The sequence below is a fragment of the Parathielavia appendiculata genome (genome assembly GCF_033297405.1).
Source record: "Parathielavia appendiculata strain CBS 731.68 unplaced genomic scaffold N657scaffold_1, whole genome shotgun sequence".
Taxonomy (NCBI): Eukaryota; Fungi; Ascomycota; class Sordariomycetes; order Sordariales; family Chaetomiaceae; genus Parathielavia; species Parathielavia appendiculata.
The window spans coordinates 3,588,190-3,605,029 of NW_026944220.1; the positions used below are offsets into that span (position 1 = coordinate 3,588,190).

General features: G+C 55.0%; 5 protein-coding genes across 5 annotated transcripts; 3 read left to right on the plus strand and 2 right to left on the minus strand.

The window, feature by feature from the left end:
- Positions 1–1,846: 1,846 nt before the first annotated feature.
- On the plus strand, positions 1,847–2,152 carry N657DRAFT_562963 (uncharacterized protein; the record flags this gene model as incomplete). The annotated part of the gene is made up of 1 exon (XM_062788174.1): positions 1,847–2,152. The coding sequence occupies one exon, from the start codon at positions 1,847–1,849 to the stop codon at positions 2,150–2,152; it is 306 nt and encodes a 101-aa protein (XP_062653081.1).
- Positions 2,153–4,769: 2,617 nt separating this feature from the next.
- On the plus strand, positions 4,770–8,214 carry N657DRAFT_67114 (sulfate permease). Its single transcript, XM_062795580.1, has 4 exons — positions 4,770–5,320; positions 5,376–5,521; positions 5,575–6,118; positions 6,173–8,214. Exons 1-4 carry the CDS (start codon positions 5,047–5,049, stop codon positions 7,840–7,842), a joined length of 2,634 nt encoding a protein of 877 aa, XP_062653082.1. The 5' UTR covers positions 4,770–5,046; the 3' UTR covers positions 7,843–8,214.
- Positions 8,215–8,586: 372 nt separating this feature from the next.
- On the minus strand, positions 8,587–10,242 carry N657DRAFT_560704 (uncharacterized protein; the record flags this gene model as incomplete). Its single annotated transcript, XM_062788000.1, has 1 exon — positions 8,587–10,242. The coding sequence occupies one exon, from the start codon at positions 10,240–10,242 to the stop codon at positions 8,587–8,589; it is 1,656 nt and encodes a 551-aa protein (XP_062653083.1).
- A 2,951-nt stretch (positions 10,243–13,193) lies between these two features.
- On the plus strand, positions 13,194–13,903 carry N657DRAFT_67212 (uncharacterized protein). The gene has a single exon (XM_062795621.1). It carries the CDS (start codon positions 13,302–13,304, stop codon positions 13,800–13,802), a length of 501 nt encoding a protein of 166 aa, XP_062653084.1. The 5' UTR covers positions 13,194–13,301; the 3' UTR covers positions 13,803–13,903.
- A 508-nt stretch (positions 13,904–14,411) lies between these two features.
- On the minus strand, positions 14,412–16,818 carry N657DRAFT_67236 (phosphatases II). The gene is made up of 3 exons (XM_062795635.1): positions 16,609–16,818; positions 16,131–16,442; positions 14,412–16,071 (listed from the first exon to the last, which is right to left on the minus strand). The coding sequence occupies exons 1-3, from the start codon at positions 16,661–16,663 to the stop codon at positions 14,492–14,494; spliced, it is 1,947 nt and encodes a 648-aa protein (XP_062653085.1). The 5' UTR covers positions 16,664–16,818; the 3' UTR covers positions 14,412–14,491.
- Between the last annotated feature and the right edge of the window lie 22 nt (positions 16,819–16,840).

Sequence of the window (16,840 nt, forward strand, 5' to 3'; positions counted from 1 at the left end):
ACTGTGTCATTGTGATGGATCTGTGCTGACTGAGAGTCTCGCATTGAACATCAGTGCTCAGTCCATGAATCTTGGTGCCAAGGAACCCACTCAGTTCAACAAGGAGGAAATAAGTTGGTTAAAATCAACATAACTCCTACTATATATAACGTTACAGTAAACGACAATTGTCTTAATAGCTGCTGATTACCTGAATCAGACACCAATTGCACAGGGATTGGCCAAAATATATGGTTGAAGCAAGCTGCCAGTTTTCCTAAGCATCAATTTTTGCCAACTTATCTACAGTGAGGGTTCAAAAGTTTCCATACACCCCACCAAAACCAACCACCTACATTCTCACCTTTAGCCTTAACAGACCATATCCTCAACTTCCGTGAAAGGTAGACAAATAGTGATATATTCAAATGAAAGCCCAGTTCCCAGGCATTAATATTTGTATACCAACCTCGAGCTTTTTTCACAGCCGCGAGCCGGCGAGGCAACGAGTCAATCAGCCTGTCATCAGAGCTTGATCTACAGCCCACCACGCCATACGCAACTTCTCCTTGAATTCCTCAATATTAGGCTCATTCCTTTTGAGTTCCCAAAGATCAGGGAACATTGTCTTCAGCGTCCTCTTTATAGCCGCCCAGACATGCTCAATGGGGTTCAAATTGGGGCTGTGCGGCGGCCAATCCATCCACTCGATTGCATGCTCGACAAGCCAGTTTTGAGTGGCCTCAGAGACATGAATCTTAGCATTATCTTGCTGGAAATGCCTCGTACCGTCGTAATAAGGCAGGAGACCTTCTTGAAGAGCCTTCTGGTAAGACTTAGACGTATATCCTCTACGAGAGGCGTCTTTGTCTCTCTCCATAATGATGAGCTCACTCCGACCACCTCTCCAGACCATTCCCCAGACCATGACGGTGATATTCGCCTTAACATGGTCCTTCAAGTTGACGAACCGCTTATCAAACTTCTCAGAAGAGGAACGGAATACCCAAGAAGTCGGATTTGAAGTGTTATTCTGACATGAACACTCATCGGAAAAGAGCGTCTAAATCAGATTAGTTAAGGAAAATGATATATCGAACTGGGGCTTCAAACTCTCAACAACTCTTCGGTATTTTCGAGTTATATACATGCTCAGTTATACCTCTTTTAGGCATCTTTCTTCGAGAGAGGTATCCTTCTCTTTGCTTTCCATTTGCGGAGGTTCTGAGCGCGGAGGCATCGACGTATTGTCGAGTAGGACACTTTAGACCCCATTGCTGCGACCAGAGCCTTTCTAGCAACATCCCGATTTCTCTTTAAGAGAGTTAGGATATACCGTTTCTCCGATCGTGAAAGCTTCTGAGGACGGCCTTTTCGAGGTTTTGACTCAAAGGTCTGTTGAGTTTCCCAGCGTCGAATGCAGTTTTGTACGGCGCCGACGGAGACGCCAAACGCGTCCGCTACAGCCCGGTAGGTTTTACCGCAAGCCACAGCGCAGCAAATGGCTGCACGAGCGACTGGTGATACTTCCTCATTCCGACCGCGATTTCCGTCAATTTGGCCCCAAAATCAGCTAAATTGAGCTTCATGATGTTAAGTTGTTGCGGTTGGAAGAGCATAGGGGTGTCGCGACGCGTGGAGGATTGCGCTTAATTAAGTGGGGTGTATACGGAGGTTCCTACCAAGTTCCACCACACCGCCTTAGAAATTCTGGCCGGCAGAATTACCTGATCAGGCTCTGCAAGCCAAGACGGAGTAGTACCCCCGCACATACTGGGCAGGCATCGCCCTCCCTCCTCCATTTTTCTTTCTTCCTAACTGCCTTGTTTTACCTATTCGGCTTTACCTACCTAGATACTTACCCACCATGCCACACCACGATATTGCTACACGTGCCTCGGCACTGATGTTACGGCTTGTTCTTGAGCTGGATAACAAGACGATCGAAGCCCTCACTGGCTTGAAGCCCCGTACCGTGGACCTCATTGCACAACGGGCACTGGAGCGTGGATTTGATCCAACGGCCTCCCCCCCCGTTATCCTTGACGTATATGTCCAAGATGGCCCTCGGTCTGGCCGTCCTCGCAAACAAGAGCAACATAAAGATGAGGTCCTTCAGAAGGTACGGGCGAACCGATACGGCCGGGAGATGACATGTGCGTTTAATATCTAACGAGCTTGGCAATATCATCTCGCCGACGACAGTCTGGCGTATTTTTCGGGCAGCCGGGATGAGGAAGACGAAGCCAACACGCAAGCCAGGCTTGACCGAGAAGATGAGGAGAGACCGCTTTGAATTCTGTCTCCTTCATAAGGACTGGACTCTCGAGGATTGGAAGCGGGTGATTTGGTCTGACGAGACATTTGTTGTCATCAATCATCGTCGGGGAGGATACCGGGTTTGGAGGACTCCTCAAGAGAGGTTCGTCAAGTCGGCAATTCGAGAGCGATGGAAAGGATTTGCCGAGTTCCAATTATGGGGCTGTTTCTCCTACGATTCGAAAGGACCATGTCATGTTTGGCATCCTGAAACGGCACAAGAGAGGAAAGCGGCTGACCGAGGTATTGAGGAGCTAAACGCTCAGCTTGAACCTATCTCGAAAGAAGAGTGGGAGCTTGAGACGAAGATGCGGCGTCTTGGTCTTCGAGGCCGGAGCGGCAAGAAACCTCAATGGAAATGGGATGCCAAACATGGCAAATTGACTCGAGGGAAAGGCTCTGGGGTGGATTGGTATCGCTACCAAAAGGAGGTCTTGATACCGAAGTTCATCCCTTACGCTAAGCGGTGTGGTCGTGATGCACTTGTGCAAGAAGACAGGGCTCCATCACACGCACATAAGGCACAGTCCGCTGTCTTTGATGCTGCTCATGTGGCCCGGCTTCTATGGTGTCCTAACTCACCTGATCTTAATATGATTGAGCCTTGTTGGCCACATTTGAAGCGGCTGACGACAAAGAAGGGAGCCCCAAAGTCAAAAAAGGAGGCCGAAGTAGTGTGGACACAGGCGTGGGAAGACTTGGAGCAATCAAGGATACAGGCTTGGATCGAAAGGATACCGTTTCACATCCAGAAAGTGATTCGCTTGGAGCGTGGTAATGTGTACAAGGAAGGCCGGGCAAAAGAACGCCGGGAAGATGTAGTTACTGGACCAGGCCCTGCTTTGGAACAGCTCTAACCTAGTCGTATCTGTCAAAGTGTACGGATTAGTGGGGTGGCTTATAGTGCATAACGTCTTGGCACTAAATGCGGTGTGGTGGAACTTTTGGTAGGAACCTCCGTAGAGACTTTTGGGCCGTGACTTATTTGCACTTACCCCTCACTTCGGTGCACTTATCCCCACTTATCACAACCAATCATAGCCTAGAGTCTTGGTCACCAGCCACACCAAGATTATGTAGCCAACACCGCCACTGTCCGTTTGCATCAAGACACCACTCTTAGTTACATGCAACAGTCATACATTGGAACTCAGATCCGACCTCCGAGCGGAACACCAAACGCGCCTAGAGGGCTGATCGCGACTGTATAGTTGGACGAATTGGCTAGGTCTTTGGTTTGTATGTTTGATGTTGGTGCATTTAAAGAACCTTAATGCAATGGACGATGGTTCACGTTGGCTGTCAAAATTGGGTGTGGCTGGTAGGTTGGACTCTAGGTTATGAGTGGTCGAAATAAGTGGATATAAGTGCAGCGAAGGCCACGGGGTGAGTGCAAATAGACATGGTTAAATTCTGCGCGGTGTTTTGTCGAGTCGCGCGTTCGCAGGAGAAATGAAATCGTCGATAGTGACATCGTCATAGCGCGTCACATTTTTATTACATCAAGCACAGCTAGTTCCGAGGATTGTACACGTGTAGTTGCGCCCCATGGTTCTCGATGCCAGCACTGCCAGTTTCTCTTTCGGCTTCAGCTGTGTGTCTCTACACTGCCCTACCGATTCCACCGAATCATCGATTCGCAATGGCGCCGATGCGACGGAACGCCAACATGCAAGCGCCACAACTGGCAGCTGAAGCCACATTCAATTACAAAGTAGCTCGGATCGGAAAAGCGCAACGGCCGGCGGAAGCCTGACGTGGGGGTTAAGCTTTGCGGCGTCGACCTTGGCGAGCACGGCATCGGTATTCGCGATTGCATCATCGCCACGGCAGCACTTCATTCGTTGCGGAATTGGCCATCATGACGCGCTGTCCCTGCATTGGAACCCAGAATCTGGGGTTGGCATCTTGGTGGCTTCAACTGCACACTCTCATCGTTTGGACGTCAACAATGATCTCGAACTTTGCATTGTCTCGCGCTTGTTCCATTGGAAGGTTCAAGTTGATGACAATGGCTTTCTGTCAACGCTATTGTTTCCACCGAAACATAATCACTTGGATTGTGGGCGCAATTCCGTCTGGCACCTGTTCTGGCCCATGGAGTAGCACACCCCTTTCCTCCGGCTTGCCTATTCAGCGATCCCAGCCAACAAGCAATATCCAGTTCGTTCGGCTGACAAACTGCGGCAGCTAGCTGTGATAGGCAAAGCAGCGATTGCGCCATCCAGATGTACCCGCCCTCCGCATGTTCCGGATCCGCCTCATGCATATCATAGATGCAACAGTACGGAGGTACATGTAGAGCTTGCAGTTTGCTGATGACTTTGATGAGAGGGGCTCTCAGTTTCTGTTGATGATATCTTCAGCAGCTTGCTTCTAACCCATTACCCGTTCGCCCCATTGCCTCTCAGCTCCTTCACCCTGGTCAACTTGGACTTTTCTTGGCCTTGTAACCTCCAGTCAGTGGGAAGGGGCCCTGGTATATATTTGCTCTTCTTGGATCACAGCACATGCAGCATTCTCTGTAACGGACGTCAGCAGACAATCATCTCACCTTCGCACTCTTGACGCATACACATGTATCAGCGATAGGATCAACAGACCGTTCCCCACCCACGGAGCTCTGACGCAAAACACCTATCCATCTGTGTTTCGCGCCTCGCGCCTCGCCCTCCAACCTCTCCCATCACCCATCTTTCGACTATCCCACAAGACTAAATTAGCCACCCGGACGGTTCAATACACGGCATGGCTCCCAAGGCCAGCCACGTTGTGGCAAAGGCGCTGGGCATCAGGCTCCAGGAACATGATCCCTTCCGGGAGCTCGACAGGCCAGGTGCCTCGATGATGTCGGACCGGACAGACCACAGTTTCGTCGAGGAATCTCCCCGGGTCCTCGACCACCTGAACAGCCTCATTCCGTCCGGCAAGGAGCTCTACCGCTATCTCATATCCTTGTTCCCGTTCCTCTCCTGGATCGGACACTACAACCTGCAATGGCTCATTGGGGATCTCGTCGCCGGTAAAGATTGGTTGCCGCTGATGTTCCCAGAGTCGACTTGCTCACGGCTTCACAGGTATCACGATCGGCGCTGTCGTCGTCCCTCAGGGCATGGCTTATGCCAAGGTAGCCAACCTAGAGGTCCAATTCGGCCTGTACTCGTCTTTCATGGGCGTTTTGATCTACTGGTTCTTTGCAACCTCGAAGGACATCACAATCGGCGTAAGTGGGCTTCCCAAAGTGTGCAAACCCGGGCGCTTACCAAGAGGTTACAGCCCGTCGCCGTCATGTCTCAGTTGACCGGCGGCATCGTTGCGGACTTGGCCACCACCCTGCCCGACGTTCCGGGCCATGTCATCGCCTCGGCTCTTGCTATCCTCGCTGGTGCCATCGTCCTCTTCATTGGCCTCGCCCGTTGCGGATGGATAGTCGATGTCATCTCCCTAACCGCTCTCTCCGCCTTCATGACAGGTTCGGCCATCAATATTGCCGTCGGGCAGATGCCTGCCCTGATGGGCATCACGGGCTTCCCTACTCGCGATGCGCCCTACCTTGTCTTCATCCACACCCTTCAGGGCCTGCCCCGCACGACCCTGGATGCTGCCATGGGCCTGACCGCTTTGGCGATGCTCTATTCCATCAGGTCCGCCTGTTCGTATGCTGCAAAACGATGGCCCAAGCATCAGCGGCTGGCCTTTTTCCTCTCGACCTTGAGGACCGTCTTCGTCATCCTGCTGTACACCATGATCAGCTGGCTAGTCAACAGGGGTCTGCCCAAGGACAAGGTCAAGTTCAAGATTTTGCTCGACGTCCCGAGAGGTGAGTCCGGTCTTTCCATCAAGGTTCTGGACTCCGAGGCTAACTCTCAGCAAGGCTTCCAAAATGCAGCAGTGCCGGTCTTGAACCAACGCATCGCGAGCAATCTCGTCGGCTACCTGCCCGCCACCGTCATTGTCCTGCTCATCGAACATATTGCCATCTCCAAGTCATTTGGCCGGGTGAACAATTACACTATCGACCCCTCGCAGGAGATGGTCGCCATTGGAGTGACGAACATGCTGGGCCCGTTCCTGGGCGGATACGCTGCGACCGGCTCCTTCACCCGTACCGCTATCAAGTCGAAAGCCGGAGTCCGAACCCCGTTCGCAGGAGTCATCACAGCGGTTGTCGTCCTCCTCGCTATATACGCCCTGCCAGCCATGTTCTACTACATCCCCAACGCCTCCCTCGCTGCCGTCATCATCCACGCTGTTGGCGACTTGATCACCCCACCAAACACCGTCTACCAGTTCTGGCTCGTCTCGCCGATAGAGGTCTTCATCTTCTTCGTGGGCGTCATTGTCACCGTCTTTTCGACCATCGAGAATGGCATCTACTGCACCGTCTGTCTCTCGGCCGCCATGCTTCTCTTTCGCATCCTGAGGGCCAAGGGTCGCTTCCTGGGTCGAGTGCGGGTGGCATCAATAATCGACGACTACGTCGTTGGCGACGACTCTCGACGGGCGGCCAAGTACGGCTCGATCGCTGGCTCCCCGGAAGCTCCGTTCCGCAACGTCTTCCTTCCTATCACCCACGCCGACGGGTCCAACCCGGAAATCGAGCTCGACAACCCCTACCCGGGCATCTTCATCTACCGCTTCTCCGAGGGCTTTAATTACACCAACGCCAGCCACAGCCTCGAGTACATGACCAGCTATATCTTTGCACACACCCGCCGGACCAGCCCGGCGCACTTTGACCGGCCAGGGGACCGCCCCTGGAACGACCCGGGCCCATCTCGGCGCCAACGCAAAGCCGCCGCCAAGGCAGCAGCAGAAGCCACGACAACCAACACCCAGCCGTCCCTCAACGCCCACCTGCCCACCCTCAAAGCCATCATTCTCGACTTCAGCTCCGTCAACCACGTCGACATCACCTCAGTTCAACAGCTCATCGACGTGCGCAACCAGCTGGACCGGTACGCGGCCCCGGACACGGTCGACTGGCACATAGCGTGCATCAGCAACCGCTGGACCAAGCGGGCGCTCGCGGCCGCCGGCTTCGGGTACCCGACCATGCGGCCCGATGTGCCGCACCTGCGGTGGAAGAGCATCTTCAGCGTGGCCGAGATCGGCGGGGAGCAGAGCGCGGCCGCGGCGGCCGAGTTTGAGGACAACGAGAAGGAGCTGCAGGCGGCCTCGGAGTCGAAATCGCTCCGGAGGCCGTCGATGCAGCACAGCGGCAGCAGCAGCCAGTACCACCATGATGTCATGTCCAATCTGGAGGCGGGGCTGCAGCCTGAGAATTACAGCCGCGGCGCAGACGAGGGTAGTAGTGAGGATGATTCGCCGGCTGGCACGACGGCTACCAAGATAGCGGCGCCGGCGCTGAATTGCGGGCGGACGGTGGCGGTGCACGGCATCAATCGGCCGCTTTTCCACGTCGACCTGACGAGTGCCTTGCAGAGCGCCATTGCCAACGTCGAAGCCAGGGTGGAGGTCGGGAGTCAGCAGGCCAAGTCACCTGGCGGTGAGGAAACGACGGATTCAAGCGTAGACGGTTAGAGCGGGATAGTTAGGATAAACTTGCATCGGGCGTTGGTTATGTCTTTTTTTGGGTTTTTCATGGGCGTATTGGGCGGACAGGGGGTTCTCATGATGACATGAATGCAGTTGCATTGGGGTGGGATTTGCATCCTTTTCTCTTTTTGGAAGAAAATACCCCGATAGAGCAGGAATTTTGGAAATCATTCATTTCAAAACATTTATGGGTGTCGACTGGCAATCATCTAGATACAGCCTAGTGTGTATGATTTCCAATGACATGCGGCGCCGGTTAGAGAGGAGGAAGACAGGTAGATGATGAGTAGATACTAGGAGCATTCGAGCGGCGGGATCAGAACCTTTGACTCTTCGTAAACAATGCGGTGGGTAAAGTATACTAGCTGGATAGTTTGATGTCTATTTAGGTACAGAATCAAACAGACACAGAACCCCATTGGAACCAGCACACCCAGTAACGTCTCATGCATGCCACGCCATAACCTACCATGAGACAGTGTTAAGGCGGTATCACAATTGCCCATTGCCATAGGCCTGGTAATGGACCGCTGGTCCTCTGTTAAAATGGCATTGAAACGAAAAGAAACCCCAAACCGCAACGCACAATATATTCGAGGAAGATGCCATTCACCGCCGAGCACCAGGGGGCCAGCCGCTCCTAATGCTGTAATACGTGAGCCATAGGTGGCCTGACAGGGGTCGTTTGATGTCTGACATCAAGAAAGAGAAGCGCGTGTCTTCGGGGGCTCACGCCCCACGCGCTCTCTTCCTGGAACCTCTAGCATGGTCCTGTGGACTGCTTCGAGGCACGGGACGTTTCGAGCCCCTCCCATTTCCCCTACCACGGCCACCGCCGCCTCGACCGCCACTTGTCAAGCTCGCCGGCAGCCCGGGGTCCAGGAAGTGTCCGCTGCCAGAGCGACTCGACTCGGCATGCTGAGGGCCTCCCGGCGTCGGTTGGTGCAAGGGCGGTGTCTCGCGCCGCGGGACACGGCTTTCGTTCGCCGCGCCGGTGGTTTCAGTGGGTTTGTGACTCCGCATACGTGTGACCAAGCCGCGCATATTGGCCACGTAGGAAGAAGGGGCGCCATAGACGCCGATCAAGTCCAAAATCTCCTCGAGCGCGTCGATGTACTGGGTCTGGTCCGCCAGCATGTCGAGTGCCGAGTAGACAAAGTTGCCGTCGTTGTCTCCGATCAAGCGCCTGTACAGTTCCCGATTGTGGATGACAACCTTGAGGATGCTGACGAGCGCCCGGGCCGCCGACGGCCGGGCCCATTCGGGGAGCGGGTTGGAGCCGCGTGAGATGAGCTTTTCGATCTGTGTAACGCAGTGTTCAATCTGATTACAAGCCCAGCTCGCATCTCGTAAACCTTCTGCCCGCTTTCCCCGCCTTTGGTATACCTCAGCAGCTTCTTCATCCTGCTGAGCTCCCGAGTATGCATTCAACTCCTGGATGATACGATCTACCCGGTGCTGTATCTTTCGAAACGGGTTGACAGCTGGATCGGATGGATCGAGCTCAGAACGAACCCACTCCGCGAGCGAGTGTGAAGCGAGAATGAGAGAGAACAGGGTGGCTCCGAGGTCGCCGCGCCGTATCAGGACGTTGGGGTCGTACGATGTTTCGAGTTCGAGTCGGTAGTCATCGAGCTCATAGGGCTGGATCCCGGCCACCGCGGCAACCATCTCTCGGGCCTCCCTCACGCGGGCCGGGTTGGGAGAAACGGTATCACTGTCGGGCTCCGAAGTGTCACAGCGGAGACTATCAGCCAAGACATCGAGGCGTATTTGTGATATCTGTTCAAACGGGTCTCCCAGCTCCTCAGCGTAGCCAAGCTCGGTCAAAGTGAGTTCTGTGTCGGGATCGTGGTCTAACAGGATGTGCTTCGAGAGCCTGTCGAATAGCCAGATGAGGTGCTTGCACGGCCTCATTTGTCGATACTTAGCATCCGGGCATTCGCATCTCGGCTCGGAGAACCTCCCGCTGTCTCGGGCGCCGATTCGGACGGAGCAAGGCACCACCTCATGCATCTGAAACGCGTAGAAGAGGCCGTCGTCTTCAGTGTCCTCTTCCCTTATCCCACAGAGCTCGAGCGTTATCTGAGGGGGTTCGTTCGAGGAAGCCTGGTTGAAGAGCCCCTTGACCACCCCCCTGGTCCGCGGAGAGAGTCGGGAAATGTTATACTTCAGCCCCGTTGGGGAGGAGACAAGCTTTGTATTTTCCCCCTTCTCGTCCTCTGACTCCTCTCCAGCCTCCCAGTCGCTTGCATCCGAGGAGTGCTCGGAACCGGGCACCGGAGAGCTTCGGCGACCTGACTGCATCCGGCCTTGGTCTCGTGATGGGGCCGAGTTGCACTCTATTGAAAGCCTGCTCATTCCTGTGGTTGGGGACAGGGACATTGGGAGTCCGCAAAGGATTCCGGGGAAGGGAGGCTCGTGGGGCGCAAATGGAGACGACGTTGAGTCAGGAAGCCGAAGGCAGGAGGTGCGTCTGAAGCAAGACCCAGTGTGCGAGAATGCCTTCAGCACTTGTTTAAATGACTCGGAAGGTTGATCAGGAACCGGGGAGCGATTCAGAGTGGTCTGCAGCCCTGGTCGGTCTACCGGGTTGGGCGCAGACAGACTTGAATAGGGCACAGGACTGTTGGTTGACGGCGGGGAAGAAAGACCCGTCATCGCCAGTGATGGGCCCGGTCATTCGGCCGGCGCGATCCGCAGCGATCATGACCCATGGTCAACGGCCATGGCCGATGACAATGGGCTTCTCTTGGATCAGAACCCCTATTCTGGCAACACCTTGCATGCAGACCCATAGGAAAAGGGATGGCAGCCGGAAGGCAACCGGCGGCTGAAGCCTGGAGGACTGGGGGGTGACGCACACGGGGGTGCATGTGTGACTGCAATACTGAAAGTAAATTTGGGACTTGAGCATATCCATGGATCAATGGCTGTCTCATCCCCTAATGTGAGGTTCCATCCTCCCCGTCAAGACACGCAGATTGGCTGACGGCGAGATGAACCAACGTCGACGATGTGGGTTTGTTGGAGAAACGGTCGGCAACCCGCGCCGAGCGAGGCACATTGATCAATCTGCTGTGAGCATTGTTTGGAAGACTGGGACAGGCGATTGTCGAGGGTTGGAGCCGATGCTGTCGATTTGTCATGCGTCATCACGTTGCCCCGGTCTCACAGACCTCCATTGTTTTCCAACAGACGAACCTTGGTTCTCCAGACAGGCGTTTGCAGCCGTTTGGACGGTTGAAATGGCGAAGCAAACTGCTCGGACCTGGTGATGAGCGACTTCAGTGGCAGCCAAGTTCGTGATGCAGGTCACCGGGTTTGATCGGTTGAGTCGACGCATTGCATTCGGAACCACTTGCTTGGGCTAGCAGGCGCGACTTGATGAGCTTCGTTCTGCAGGGCCTCAGCCAGGCCCAGGCTGGAGGCCACCCCCAGCCCCGGGTGGCCCGTGCAGCCACTCCGCCCCCCAGGCCTGGCCTGCCGATTGGCCGAGATTTCCAGCTTCTTGTGGAACTAGCGTCAGCCCTGCCATCCACAGATCTGTGCATCGGCCAACCCGCCAACCTCAACGTCCACGCTCATGCGATCCGCCTAGCCATCCGAATGGGGCAGTAAGCCTTGCGCCATACAAAGTTTGACTTCTTTCTCATTATATAACAGGTGGATGCGGCCGCTTTCTGCGGCCAAGTCCAAGTTTCTTGTTCTTGTCGTTCTTCGCCCTCTCGCCGTCCTCCGCAAGTCGCTTCGCCCTCCTCGGCTGCAGATGAGCCTCTCCCCTTTCCACCAAGCCCGGGGTTTCTTTGCTTCCCCGTCGTCCACAGTGTTTGAGAAGCTGTAGGGGTGGTCAGTTTCTAAGCCTCCCGCCGTCTATTTCCGGCATGTTACGGACCATTCGAGTCAAGTGACAAGCACACTGTGTCGAAGTTGGCCAGGCTTGTTGTTCTTGGAGCTGCAGAGGGTGCCGTCACAGCTTACAATGCCGTCAAAGTTGGCTAGTTATTTTCATGCATATCAAACAAATGCTACGCCTCGCTGTCCCGCCAACTACCCGGATGGGCAGTGATGTTGGTGCCCTCGCCATCCAACCATCACCATTGCTTGGCTTCGTGTATCGTCACTTACTCGAGTCTAGCCGACATCGTGTTGTCTCTCGGTAACACAAAGAAATTCACAGTAATGTACAGTTGAACCCCATACTGAGAGGCTACATTTGGTCATTGGCCAATACACGTATTTTCAAGCCGTTGGCAGGTAGGTCGAGGTCGGCCTGCGTGACGGTCGCTTATCGCGGCTAAGCTGGCCACACACATCTATGACTGTTACCATTATTTCCCGGTTCTGGTAACCGTTGCCTCGTGACATGCCTTCAGATCATGGGGGACCTGGGCTCCCTCGATGTCACACGTAAGGAGGCCTTGACATAGCCGGAATGCGAGTCGAATGCAAGGTATTAGTTGTCTCCCTGGCGTGTGCGGCCTCCTTTTACCAGCCTGCTCGGGGGAAAACATGCCCTGTGCCGCAAGGCCTTTCCAGCCGAAATAAGAGTCACCTGGGATGATGGAATTCAGGGATCCAATGATGGCTTTGGGCTGGGAGTTCACCGATGTCCTCAATCTGCACGCTCGTGGCCGCCGAGCATTACCCCGAAGGGATGCGTCATCCCTTCTTGATCTACCAAGGTCTCTCCCCCTTTTCCCTCTGCCGCGTCTAGCAATTCCCGGTATCACAAGCTCCAACCCTGCGTGAGTATGTCGCCGATTGGCGTTGTGGTGTGAATTAATATCTTTCATGATCAAGGGTGATCAATTCGTCTAATTTCTGACTCCTGCCCCTGCGCCTGCCGCTCCCACCAGACTTCGCACGAGTCTCATTCCAGTTCATGAAGAAGCTGGGCGGGAATCCCGAACCACCATGACGTCGGAGGAAGGCTGCAAATGGCCCAGGGGTTCGGCTGGCAAGCCCATTAGAAGATAATGTAGCACTGCAAAACACAGACTGGGCAATCATGGGGTAATTCGGCATTGGGCAATTGCACAAATCTTGACCCCTGTATGTAGGATAAAGACCAGGTTTGGACTGCCCTCAACCCATAACCCCGTCGCCTTGACCGTCTTCGGGATCGCGTCCCGGGGATGCGGCACCGGACGAGAGGCGGTGCAGGACCCGAATGTAGGTACTGTGATATATCTAGGCCTGCCTGTTGTACTGCCCATTATTAACATAACTTTGAAAGAAGACACCGATGCAGCGCTTGTCCTTTCATGGCGTCCGCGTTCCGGCACAGCTCATCGAGACACCATTTCACATCTTCCGCAGTTCACATGATTTTCTGGGCCGGCTTCGTGTTGGCGGCAACTTGGGATTGAGCGGATGAGGTATTTCCAACACGCAAATTTGTTGGTGACGGAAGATTTGAGGCTGTGCCACAACCGTCTCAAATGGCAAGTGCTGCTCCTTCGAAGCTCGACGGAGTAGGTCCGCAGCTAGTTTGCTCCCACTCATCCGGTGAAGGCGATCCAGCGAGTCTGAAGTCAAGGCGGCCGGCCGGCACTGCCGTTGCCACCCGGAAGAAGCACTTGGGCATCCCAAACACAACTTTCTGTCGGGTACGCCTGTATCGCCGTCTTGCTCGTAAGTCTGTCAATAAATCTAACTCTGACTGTCTAGCTATTCGAGCATGGTTGCCTCGAAGGCAGCAGCCCGAAGTAGCTGGTGCAATTCAGGTACCAACGGAGGTGGCCATGCTGAGCATGAAGAGAAGGGATGAAGTCACGACAGGTAGCAGCTGGATTCACACACGAGCAGCCCACACGTGCAAGCAAACTGAGAGATGGCCTCATACTCTTGTATTGCTACAGCGCAAGAGTGAATTTAAAAAGAAAACCCGAAATATGCTATGCCCTGTATCCTCAACACAAGACGTCAAAAATGCAGCCTAGACAAACAAGCAACCACAACAGGAACCCGGCAGCCAACCCTCCTAGGATGCCTGTCCAAGAGGAGCCGATCCTCGGCCCACCTTCACTCGCAAAAGCCGTGTTTACAAAAGACTAGTAACGCCAACAATAACCCCTTCCATGAACCTAACACAAACCTTCCTCCCTTCAGGCGTTCTGTCCCTTTGGGCCAGCCGATCACGGCTCACCCTCTTCCTACAACAAACACCATCACCGCACCGCGCATCGCCGCCTGGGGTGAGAGTCGAATCGTGTAGGCAGGAGAGCCGCCGGCGTAAGTAAGGACCCAGAAACCGATGAATGGAGAAGGTGTATTGTGAAACGGGTGATGGTAAAGATATAGATGAAGGGATGAAATCCTGCCAGAAGATGCATGCATTATATGCAATATAATGAACGCTCTCATCCTTGAAGCCCAAATCAACAAGACGCCATCCGGTGTTCCCCGAATCTGAAGCAAGAGCAGGCGAGCAGAGCACGCTCCATCAGTCTTTCCGCAACGCCAGGGCATGCAGCATGTATAACCAACAACGAAAGGCACTGTCGGAGGTCATCAGCTGGATATGAGAGGGAAGTGCAGTGTGTCATATCGTCGTAACTCGTCAACGTCGGTTGTGTCGTAAGATAGGCGGCGCGGCGTAGAAAGCAAAAACCACAGTGTAGGGTCAGCTTTAATGCACCCCGCTCACCTTCCGCGCGGTGGCTGCGGACGGTGAGACGTTTCCAACACTGCCGACCCGTCCGCTGGTCTTGCGAACACCAGCTTCCCGAACACTGCCACCAGCGGCGGCACGCTTGGGGCTGCTGCTAGCTCCGCGGACCTTGGTCAGAACGCCCGAGGCCGAGGTGGCGCGCTGGACTTGGTCGTAAGACTTTGTCTTGAGGGCAGTGATGGAGATGTTCTCGATATCGTTCGACGCGTCATTGTCGATGACATGGTAGATGGTGGTTGTCGTCGTCGTTGTTTGATGGCTGACTGACCGTTCCCTGCGTTCTGGCGAGAGCGAGGCGGAGGCCTTGCGACGGGAGCGCATGCGCAGGTTCCACTCCTCGTCGGATTCGTTTCCTTGTGCGAGATGCACCTCTGGCTCTGTACCGGTCTCCTCCTCGACGGTTGATACCGCGTTGGTGCTGCGACTATACGGATGGTGACGGTCAACGCCACCCCGCTGAGTTTTCCGTGGCTGGCCCGGTGTTGGCGCGGGGAGGTAGTCCTCTTGCACGCCGATGTTGTTATCACGTGCCTGTTCCTGCTCGATTTCCCCAAGGGGTGTCCGGGCAGTGCCCCTGTTGGGTGGCGTCGACGTTGCGGTCTTGCTAGCGCTGCGGCCAAGGTGCGTCTTTTGCATGGCACGGATGGGCGTGCTGGGCTGGTGGCTGCCGTTGGCTAGCGCAGTTGCCGCAGCGAGAGCTGCCTCTTTGCGCAGCTTTCGCTCCAGACGCTCCTCCACCCACCACTCCCGGAAGGTGCCCTGGTTCAGGTGGAGCCAGTGCTGTTGAGGGCCGACAACCATGCCGGGGCGCATAAAGCGCATGTACGAGATGATCTCGTTGGCGGTGAAACCGTGGCGGTAGATTAAGTAGGCACCAATCAAGCAACCGGTGCGGCCAAGACCGGCCTTGCAGTGGACGGCAATCCCCTTCTTCTTAACCGTGATCATGTCGTGCGCCATGCGGATAAACTTGCGCACCATAGACAAGGGTGGGCAGGTGCCGTCTTCGAAGATCATGTCGATGTGCTGGATGCCAAGCGCCTCAAAGTACGAGGCATCGTAGAGGACGGAATTCAGACGCACCACGAGGCCAATGTTCCTCTCAGTGAAATGCCTCAGTACGTTCTTGAAGGGTTGCGCCAGTGTCGGGTGAGCATCCACCGCCTCCAGGGTCTTTGGCAACGCCTGCCATGCTTCGGTTCCCTCAATGGTCCGAGCAGAAGGGTTGCTCTGCGGCGAAGCAAAGGCGAGGAAGTGGGGGGTTATCCAGTTGAAGTCGCCCTGCTCAACCCGCTCAAAGCGCTCATACTCGTCGAGGTCGAAGCTCTCGAGAAGACAGCAGCCCTCCTCCTTCGCCTTCCAAACCCCATAGACAACGTCCTGCACGGTAATGCCGTAGTCTGCTTGACTATAGCCGGCGTCTCTGAAGGGCATCAACGGCGGGTCGACTTGGGCGACGGGGGCGAGAGCGAGATGGGGGGGCCACGATTGGATGAGCACCATGTAGCATGCCAGCAAGCAAGAAGCGTTGGCGCGGCCTGTTGGATATTTCAGTAAGCGCCATTCAGCAGAGTCGATGGGGAGCCGGAGAACGTACTGCGAGGGTCCGCCCTGCTCCAAAAGACAATAGGCCTGTCCTTGTTCTCCTTGGCGCCCAAAATCTCGTGGAACTGCAGGGCAAAGCGGTAAAGGTGGCCAATGTGCAGCGGGCCGAAGTCATGGTGAAAGGCGTTGTACAGGAGGCTGTCGTCCACAGTGAAGTAAAAGGGTTGTCTCTGGTTCACGGTGGGAGCCGGGGACTCGACAGTTCGTTGCGATCTCTTGCTTGGCGAACGCGGAGGCGGGTTGGGGTAGGGGAAGAGGGTGTTGGCATCGGGGGTTTCGACGTAGGATGCGAGGTAGAGGCGATCTGTCACGGTCAGCGACGTTGTGGGAGAGAAGCAGTTGAGGGAATGTTTGGCGTTCATGCGACTGCGCCTCATGGTCGACGGGGGCGCGCAGGAACAACAATAACAAATGTGATGGGGCCCCGAATGCGACCACTGACGAAGGGACGACAGAAGTTGAAAACGCACCAGGAATATACTCGATAACCTGTCCCAGATTACTGGGGTAATGAGAAGGAGCCATGCTGTTGAGGCTCTTGGCTGCCGCTCCGAGTTGAGGAAGGGAGTGTTGCCGCGCACGCGGGCATTCACGGATGAGGAGGGCCGCAGAGATGCGATGCGCCGAGTCTGAGAGTCAAGCGCCTGGCTACGGCCAAATGCAGAAGCTCTCCCTTGTTGCGCTCGTTCTTTGCCTCGGTAA

Coding starts and splice junctions, on each gene's coding strand:
- N657DRAFT_67212 (XM_062795621.1), top strand. CDS start 13,302: ATGGCAAGTGCTGCTCCTTCGAAGCTCGACGGAGTAGGTCCGCAGCTA.
- N657DRAFT_67236 (XM_062795635.1), bottom strand. CDS start 16,663: ATGGCTCCTTCTCATTACCCCAGTAATCTGGGACAGGTTATCGAGTAT. Junction 16,443..16,608: donor GGTTATCGAGTATATTCCTG/GTGCGTTTTCAA, acceptor TGACCGTGACAG/ATCGCCTCTACCTCGCATCC. Junction 16,072..16,130: donor GAGCAGGGCGGACCCTCGCA/GTACGTTCTCCG, acceptor AATATCCAACAG/GCCGCGCCAACGCTTCTTGC.
- N657DRAFT_67114 (XM_062795580.1), top strand. CDS start 5,047: ATGGCTCCCAAGGCCAGCCACGTTGTGGCAAAGGCGCTGGGCATCAGG. Junction 5,321..5,375: donor CATTGGGGATCTCGTCGCCG/GTAAAGATTGGT, acceptor ACGGCTTCACAG/GTATCACGATCGGCGCTGTC. Junction 5,522..5,574: donor CGAAGGACATCACAATCGGC/GTAAGTGGGCTT, acceptor AAGAGGTTACAG/CCCGTCGCCGTCATGTCTCA.